General features: G+C 39.3%; 1 protein-coding gene across 7 annotated transcripts in view; it reads left to right on the top strand.

The window, feature by feature from the left end:
* The first annotated feature begins 248 nt into the window (after positions 1 to 248).
* Positions 249 to 9,355, top strand: part of ZNF438 (zinc finger protein 438) — a 55,139-nt gene continuing 46,032 nt past the window's right edge. Inside the window, exons 1-4 of one of the 7 annotated variants that reach the window (XM_065666682.1) lie at positions 263 to 341; positions 2,508 to 2,583; positions 3,041 to 3,094; positions 5,063 to 5,210. In XM_065666682.1, the coding sequence (XP_065522754.1) occupies positions 5,102 to 5,210 (109 nt within the window). In that variant the 5' untranslated portion in view covers positions 263 to 341; positions 2,508 to 2,583; positions 3,041 to 3,094; positions 5,063 to 5,101. The other 6 variants (XM_065666680.1, XM_065666678.1, XM_065666684.1 and 3 more) reach the window with 6 other exon arrangements.

The following is a 9,355-nucleotide window of genomic DNA, read 5'->3' as shown; positions in this document are numbered from 1 at the left end:
ACAGTCTCTTCTGGGGCCGACTGGGAGCTGATGGCTGGTTGGGAAGGGGAAGCCTCACTCCCAGCGCAGTGGTGCCCGGACAGTCACCCATGCAACCCTGTGTCCCAGGGATGGCAGGAGCTGAGGCCCGGACGTAGCTGTAGCCGTAGCCGTAACCGCAACCCCTTCAGCAGCGGAAGCCGCCTTCCCGCCAACACCCAGCAGCGGCACTGCGCCTGCGCCCCGGCCGGGAGGGGTTCAGGCTGCCTAGCTGACACGTCCTTCCCTTGGGGTGTGACGCCACAGCGCGTCGTCGCTGTGACGTTTGGAGGCGTGACGCAGGCACGCGGAAGGGCGCGTTCGTAAGTTCCCTTCCCCCGCGGCGGTGGGGGCCGCGGCCCTGGGTGGGTGAAGGCAGTGGCGCCGGGTGCGGCTGCACCTGCTCCGCTCCCTCCCTCCCTGCCCTCGGGCGGCGGCGCGGGGCCTGGAAGGCCGCCCCGCTGGCGGCCGTGGAGTAGGCGTAGGAGGCGGTGGCGGGGCAGCGGCCCTCGGCCAGAGCGCCGTGCGGAGGTGGGCGCCTCCTTCGGCCCGGCCCCCGGCGAGCCCGAGGGGGTTCCCCTCCCGGGGCCTGCCGCAGCTGAGGCTCCGAGGCCGTTGACTCGCCCGGTCACGGGAAAGCGGGTCTGGAGCCCGGAGGTCAGCCGCGTTCCCGGCCTGGGGAGCGTGGGTTGCCCTCCGCAGCGGTGCGGGACGAGGTGCGTGCGGGGCCCGTTCGTCCCGACCGCCACAGCCTAGAGCGGCGGTGCGCGGCCTGCCGGGAGGCCGCAGCCGTCGGTGGAGGCGGCTGCCGACGCTGTACGTTACAGTGCTAACGCACACACCCGGCGCTCCTCCTGCTCAGGTGGTGCCCGCTTCTGCCAACACAAGCGAGAGTGGCTTCGTCTGTCAGATGTGATGTGATAATAAAGATCTACAGAAAGGCTTTTGATTACTGGTTTTTACAAGTCACCAAAATTACTTCTTTTACAGTTTGCTTCCACTTCTTATAGTACACGTGGCCATGAAATGTGTGTATCGGAGATGCAGCATATGCCCTCCTGTTTTGCAATGCCAAAATGTGGAAGTATGTGGCGTGTGTAAAAACCCCCCTGCCAGCGTGAGTCAGAGCTGTGCACAGAGCTCTTGTCTATCAGACCTGAAACCTCACTGCTGCTTCCATAAAAGTGCAAATTCGATACGCACTTCTAAGGCTCCTTGGGTTTTGAAAGGAGCCTGAGAGCCAGAGAGTTTTCATTTGTTCTGTGTCTGCTGAGATGGAGCCATAGGAATAGTGATTGTGCGTAACTGGTTCTGAGACCTGCTGGCCTGTAAATTAGAACTTTTTATATTGATAATAATGAAATTAAGAACATATCCCAAGTTCTCAGTGGTCTGATGTGGCTGGCATTGGCAAAATAAGAAAAGAAGTGTTTGAAAGCAGCCTGGGAGAGTGTTGGAATGACTGTGGTAGTGCCTGCAGTGTGGTGTATTTGAAAGAATGTGAGCAGTTGGCTTGTTTATTTTGTCCAAAAATCATGCTTTAATAAAAGCCTTACCTAGGTCTATGCCTGAACTAAAATGGGTGTGTTACATCTTACCTTTTATTGTCAGTCTTGCATTTTACTTCATACTGTCTTGTGCTCAGTTCGTTTCTTTTTCTCCAGGTTAAGGATATTTCATTGAAGGTTTTTAATGTGTGTTGAAGTCTCAGTCAACAGTTTACCCCTTAAATGCCATGTACTTTAGACATTATAGTCTTGAATTTGCTTGTACGGATTTATTTGAACCTGTAATATGCCACTGAAAAGTGGTTTTAATATTATTATTCTATAATAAAAAGAGAAGGATAGCATAAGGTAAATACACAGCTCCCTTGGGTCACAGCAGTTTCTATGTGCAGTTTTTTTTTGTTTTGTTTTTTCACAGGGCCATTTGACAACACAAATATTGAGCTGCCTTTTTTTTTCTTTGTCTAACATTTGTAACTAACTACAAAGATTGTAGTTAGTTATTTTTAGTACTAGTTAAGTTAATTTTAAAGTTATTTTTATGCAAATATGTATTTTTTTTCTGCTTCAGTAGCTAGGATTGGATTTTTTTTCAAACTTAAAGTTTGTCAAAAACTTGAGTATATTTAAAATACTTTTTTTTGTGATGGTCTGATATTATGTTCTTAGTGTTTAAAAAATATGCTTGGGTAATGATAACTGGAGGAGCAGAAGCAAACTAGCACTATGGTATGGTTCAGGTATTTTTAACTTTGGGACAGGCTGTTAAAGTAATAGATTGTGGGGTAACTGAAGTTTTGTAGTTAAAATGTTTTTCAAATAATTAATGAAGGAAATACTAGTTTCCTATGTATCCTGAACTTCTCACTTGGGAGAATATCATAAATAGCAATGGCAGTGACACCATACGGCAAGGTACTTCTGACTTTCTCACATGAAACTTCAGATATATGTAGTGAATGTCATGTTCTTGATGTACAGGTTCAGTGGTGCTGCATGAGACGAAAGCAGCGTTCCTCATCTGTGACTTGTGTTTCAGGGATTTTTATGTGCAGAGGTAATACTTGATTTGTGGAAATGGCTTAATGTTTTAGATGTCTGTATGAAGCTGGTGATGGTTTCATGAATTTGTTTGTACCTAATGAGGTAGGTGTTGTTCCGTCAAATGCTGAAAGTACATTTATGTGGAACTGGCTGAAAATATTACTGCAGTTGCAATAATAGAAACTTACAGAGTTTTAAAAGTATGTGGTAAAATCAGGAATGTGTGAACTTTACCGTTTATTTTAGCAATATTTATTGTTGCAATTTGTAATCTCAAGTACTGTTAATGTATGGTGAACCTCAGAGGAGATGTCATTGTATTGAGGGTAAACATGTTTTAGAAGAATTCTTTTTTATTTACCATTTTCTAAAATGTGTGCCTGTGCTTTTTGTTTAATATGATTTTTAGTCATTTGCTAAATACATTTCCTGTGATACTGTGACTAACTTTTTTGTTTTCCTTTTAATAGGAATTAAGATGGATGAAATACTTTCTTTGCCATAGCAGCAGCAGGATGCATAAGGTGGGTATGTTGAAAGAATATGGTTTATATCTTCAGAGAATGTTTTAATTTTTGATTCTTTGTCTGAACACAAAGAAATTACATATGATAAGCTGGGGTTCTTTCCAGCAGTGGATATAGATAGCTTACTTGCTTTCAATTGTGATAAGCTGCTGCATGTTTAGTGCAGGTTACATGAGTAGATGCCGACAGCCTTAGGTATCTGATATGCTTTAACTTTGTATCCTTTAATGGAAATGTTTCCATGTGTTCTTTCCCTAAGGTTTGTATGCTGTTGCTTTTGTAAAACTGGACTGAGGAATTACCACAGTGTTTCAGAACCTGTTTTCAGCCTTGGGGTTAAATGTAGTCAAGGAAGGAAAAGATTCAGTTGCCATCTAGGTGCTTTCCTTATATAGAGAGTTTTTGTCTTTATGTTTGAGTTGCTAATTGTTGGTTTATTTGTTTTAAATTCGGTAGTCATATGGGGTGTATTCCAGTTGGGGGTGTATTCCAATGGAATGCTGAAACAATGAGACAGTATTTTCAGAATTTCCAAAAAAGATAGTAGTGTGTTCAGCAGCAGTAAAAGATGTTTTATGCTCATCCTCATTTGCAGTCAAGATTTTGTCCTTATTTGCTTAGACTTACTGCTTCAAGTTGTCGTTGTAATTCACTTACAGAGATCCATAACATGTTTTTACGTAAAAAGGTCTTTTTAAACAAAATTTAAAACATGCATTTTTAAAGATGCATTTTTACAAGACTAACATTGGCAGATAAGAGAGCAGCAGTGCTTGAATAAATAATTGGGCACTTTCTCATGAAGTGTATCTGCACATTCTTACCAAAGTTGAATGAAATGCAAACTCCTTCACAATGTAACGATTAAAAATAGTATGTAGATGTTAAGTGATATTTTTTTTTAAATTTTGAAAACAAAAAGTTGTGATAAATTTTTTTATTCCATATTTTCTATGCTGGTGTAACAAAAACGTTCTTGCCCTCAGCTTAAAATGGCATTTGGAGAGTGCTTTCTTCTTTGTATTGTATTGGCTCTCTGTTACTACTGGTCTTGTCACCTTTCATGAAAACACACAGAACAGCTGGCTAGAAGCCATGCTGTTCTTCATGTAATATTTGCTACTTAAGTATGTTTGACTTATAGTACTATATTTGCAGGTACTGGTTTGTCCTTAATAAGCTGATTAAACCTAGTTTAAGTAGTATTTGAGCATTATTTATTTAAAAGACTGATTTAATGGGTATTTATAGTGTAATTAAATGTTGTAGGAAATGTTATCACAGTTGTGGAGTAATACATCTTAATCTGGTAATTCTTCCTAGTTAATATCAAAACTGTAATCAAAACACCATGAACCTAACTGTAGTGGAACTGTACTTTGTGTGTATGAAACAAAGACACCAAAATGCATAAATTAGGGAGAATCTATCTTTGGTTTGTCACTTCAGTCTTTTACCACTTTACCATTTTGGTCCTCACCTAAACTGTGAACTATTCTTGTTATCATTGATTCTTTCTTGCATCTTTTTGAAGGGTATACAGTACTGAAAGCTTTGCCCGAAGATAGCCTGATAGCTGATGTCCTGATACCAAACAGGCTCAGTATTGAGCTGTCAGTATACTTTCAACTATTGATTAAATGGAAAAGAAAGAGCATAATAGGTAGCTTGATGCATCTTTCAGAGTTGTAATGCATTGTGGTTAATTCATTTGTGGTTAAGCTGTTTTTTTAGAAAAAAGAAAAAGCTTTTTTTGTTTTTGCAGCATGTTGAGGGCTTTTTTCATGGGATCATATAAAGAGTAAAATTATGCAGTATTGAGTAATTAACATATTTATATATTTATTAAAGTGGGACTTTTAGAGGCTGCTATGTGATATTAATTTCTGTGTATACGTCCAGTCATTTAGTTCTGTGGCTTAGCCCTTTATTGTTCTTCTTTGGATTTTAATTTTTTTTCCACAGAAAGTCTAAAGCCAGGATTGTTGGTTTAGAGAAAGTATCATGGTTAATGCCAAGAAGAGGTCATGTGCTGAGACGAGCTTTGAAGCTGGATTTATCCCAGCCCTGCTGAAATATCTCCATCACAGGAAGTCACCAAAGAAGCAGGAAGGTAGGAATATTCTTACGGCTTGCTAGAAGATCCAAGTGCAAAAGAGGTGGAAAGGCAGCACATAAAATTTATTTGATAGGTTATAGGAGTAGTGGGGGAAAGAACCTACTCCTGCCAGACTTACTAGGACCTATCACTGAAATCGGTTTGGGATATTAGGTGCCTTCTGGGTTATAGTTTCATGGAGAATTTTTGCTGTTTGTTTGAGTTTGGCTGACAGATGAGTCAGAGCAAAGTTTCCATACTCAGTCTACCACGTGAAGCCCTTTGTTATCAGTAACTGAAGATTGAACTAACTGTAGGAAGTATTTAATGGCTTTACCTGACCCAAAAAGCAAAAATCAAAGCAAACAACCCCCTAAAGGTGGTTTGTCTTACTTTTTGGTGCATTATTCATCTGTTGTAAGGGACAATTGCAAGGGACTCCACTCTTCTAAGAACTTTTCCCTAGGGACAGTGTTCTGAAAATGATGCATGGTAACAAATCACAGCTTAGACCGCTGTAATTTCTGTTGTACCCATACTTCTTTACCACTTCACTTTTCTTATATATATGTTTGTGGTTCTTTTGGATGAACCATAGAAAATAGGGATGTTCTACTTACTGACATGTAGTTTTGAATATACTTCAGTCTTCTGTGTGCCAGGGATTTTAAATAGTAATGATACAAAGTTTAATTTTGGTTGGGTTTTTGTCTGTTGTTGGCTGGTTAGCTTCCCAGAGTGAGGTTATAGTCTGCCAGTTTTCTGTGAGTACCTGGAATCTCAGATTTGTATCTGGCTGATGTTTCAATCAAGAAGTGCTACATACACCAAGACATGAGATTCTGGCAGTTCTTGGTCTTGCTCTGCTCAAATCAGACAGGGTTGTAAAGAAATAAGGTAGATCCATGTTTTTACGAAGCAAGGCTATAAAGTTTAAATATCCAGCATGAGTCACCTCTAATTATATGCACCATCCTAAAGGTAAAGAGTATGCAAACCCTCAAAATACTGTTAGGGAATCAAAAAGGATCAGTCTCTAAAAACCTGCATAGTTCTGTTGTGTATGTGAGCGTACTTTGTGTATGATGAATCAAATGCTTTGAAGTTATCAGAATACTAGTAAAATGTCCTAGATTAATAATATGAATGTTCAGTGGGTTTTACAGCTTTAGTTATCAACATGTTTTGAGGCTTTACTGAAGAAGAAAAGCAGGTTGGTGTTGGATTTAGAAAGAAGGGACTGTTGTGTATTACAGGACTGAAACAGACCACCCAAATGCCTTCAGCTGGTTTTTGTTATTTTCACAAATAGTTTGCTCTTTTATCAGAGTGTTTAAGAACAGAGAGTTAGGTCAATCACTCTATTATGTTTTTCCCTAAATGGCAGTGTTAAACAAACTTTACAATACTGTTCATGATTGAAAAAACCAAAAAGCCCAAACCTTAGACTTTTGATTCTCTTGGGTTTTTTAGCTTCCAGAGAAGAATAACAATAGGCAGGTGTGATTTCAGATTTTGAATTGCACCTTTTTCTTGGGAACTCTTGTCTAGTTTTGGCTGGATATGTACCCTTTAAGGGTTAATGTAATATATGTAATATTTTAGGATATTTTAGGAAGTTAATTCAGGGATGTTGCATGTTTTTCATTGTTCTGGTAGGGTAGGTGGGATGTAGAATGTTCTTGTCTTCTTCTCATGTATTATGTTTTTATATAAGCCCTAATTTTTCAAAGGGCAGGTTTGCTGTATACATTACAGACTTGTTCTTGCACCAAAGCATACTTTATGCCTCACTGAAGGCCTAAAAGTGAAAAGTCTACATACCTGCAGTTTAGGGCAATTACCTTTGCTTAGTCTGTGTTTATGTTCTCTTGTAAACCTGTGATTTTTCTCTCTGGGAAGATACCCTGATGGGCTTATGACAAAGATTTGTAGACTGTAATGGGTGAGATATGAGGAAGAAATTACACTGAAGGACAAAAACCCAAAGACTACCTGGCTCAAAATGAGAAGTCTTCACATGTTTATAGTGTCACATATTCTAAGTACTAGGCTGGGTATTAAGAATTGTTTCTGAGAGGTCTGTTAACTTCTGATATATGTTTGTATTTACAGTCAGAGTAAATGAAGTGTGATGGAGAATAGCATAGGGAATGAAATGCTATGGTAAAAATCAGTATCTTACTGTCATACAGCATGCCATCAGAGTGTATGTGGTGCTGGATGCCTCCCCTAAAAGGGAGGGTGTAGAGGAGAGGAGATTCAGAGAAAAGGCTTAAAGAGGGTTCTACAGGGATCAAAATTTCCTTGTACAAAGATAAATTGGAAAAATTATTTAATTTATTTTTAAGTTAATTTTAATTAATTAATTTTAATTTTTAATTTGGTAAAATTCTAGTAGAAACTGGGCAATTTAGAGTGCAAGAATATTTACACAGACTCAGGTGTGTATTTACACAAACTCCTGAAAGAATATAATCCCTCAGCTTTTTGTCCTATATAAGATTATTTTTTTCCTTTATGATTTGTAATAAAGCTCATCTAAAAAACTATATGTTGATGGTGGGAGTCAAGGAATTAAGTTTGTCCCTAGTTTGTTTACAGGAGAAAGGGTTATAGAATCTCACTTTTTTTTCTCTCTTTCCCTGTGTTAGGCTATATCTAGGTGAAATATCCACTAGCTATGAGGTCTAATTCTGTTGGTATCATTCACTGATTTACATTGTTTTTCTTGTAAGTAGGGATATTGAGGAAGAAGTTTTGGGAAGTAACACTGGGGTCCTCATCAACTTGGGGAGAAATCATGTAGGGTAGTTGTTTTAGATTATATAGGGCAGGTTTTGTGACTTTCCACTAGTGGGGCACTGTTTTGTTCAGCTTTGATTTTTCTCTTGCCTCAGCTTATGTATTAAGTATTCCTGCAGTAATTTTATCCAAATCGGTACAAAAGTTTATTCTGTACCTAGAGCAATCCAGTATTTAGGGAGGGTGAGATGAGCTAATGCTGGCCTTCTGTGTCATCCAGCCAAGTTCCAGAAAGTATGTAAAAATTCATAAAAAATATCAGTGGGGGTATCTTAATTAAATAAGCATGCTTGTCTCTGTGCCCAGTCTTCTCTCTTGGCATGGTTCAAGTCTTAGAAACTGTGTTTGCTTTCAGTCTCTATCAAACTCAAATACTGAACTCTGTGATAAAAGCATCAAAAGCAGTGCTCAGCAGAAAAAGACTACAGAATCAGCTTTTGCTCATTCCCACTGAAATGTCCTTTTCACTCTATTTAATGGAGGCTGCAGTTTTCAGTTTTGGTGTGTTTAGCAACAGATTGACTTAGATTTGTTGTATTTGGCTCTAGAGCAGCGAAGAGCAGATGTCGGGGAGGTGCCGTGACAGGAATAAAAAAATTCAGAAGCCTTGTGGGAATTTGAGGGGTGAAGGGGAGATCTTCCTCCTATTTTTTCGCTGCTAGAATCCATATTATAAAATTTAGAGTTGGCATTCAATTCAAAACTTGCTGTGCTGCAAGAGTTGGTGCACTGATGCAGACGTTCTTTCCCACAGCTCAAATTATGGTAACGGAGTTTATTTATAAAATAAAATATGCGTGTGAAATTATAATTGATACCTTAATTATGGAGAACTTGCCTGAAAGATGATAGCTTAATGACCTACAGGATATTTTCGTGGCTTAGAATAGCCATGATTTATACCAAAACAATTTCTCTGTATGAATTTCAAAAATGGAATTCCCCTGTCAAGGCAGAAAAACTTCAATAACTGAGAGGTCAGGGATGATAAGCCTAAAATAATGGTCAACTTGTAGACATTATTTAGGGTTGGAACATCAGAAAAGTAAGCTTTGCTGTTCAGGGATTGTCACTATTTGGAAAATATGCATTTAAAAGCCACCACTACATTGCCAGTCTTTGCATAAGCAGGTGGGTGCCAGATGTATGTGGGATCCTGGGGAAGTTTGATGCTTTGGTTAATTTCTTTTCAATTTGCAATGAGCAGAATGTTCAAAAGTTAGTGGCTGCTTTAATTTTTTTTAAGGCTGGAAGTATTTTATCTTTGCCTTGATTAAAAGGCCATTCCTGAAAACACCTTGTATAATTTGTTAGTAGAATGATTACTTGTTTGTTTATATTTCTCACATCTATAT

The sequence above is a fragment of the Lathamus discolor genome, chromosome 2 (genome assembly GCF_037157495.1).
Source record: "Lathamus discolor isolate bLatDis1 chromosome 2, bLatDis1.hap1, whole genome shotgun sequence".
NCBI classification, from domain to species: Eukaryota; Metazoa; Chordata; class Aves; order Psittaciformes; family Psittacidae; genus Lathamus; species Lathamus discolor.
This window is presented reverse-complemented; position numbering and strand designations above follow the sequence as displayed.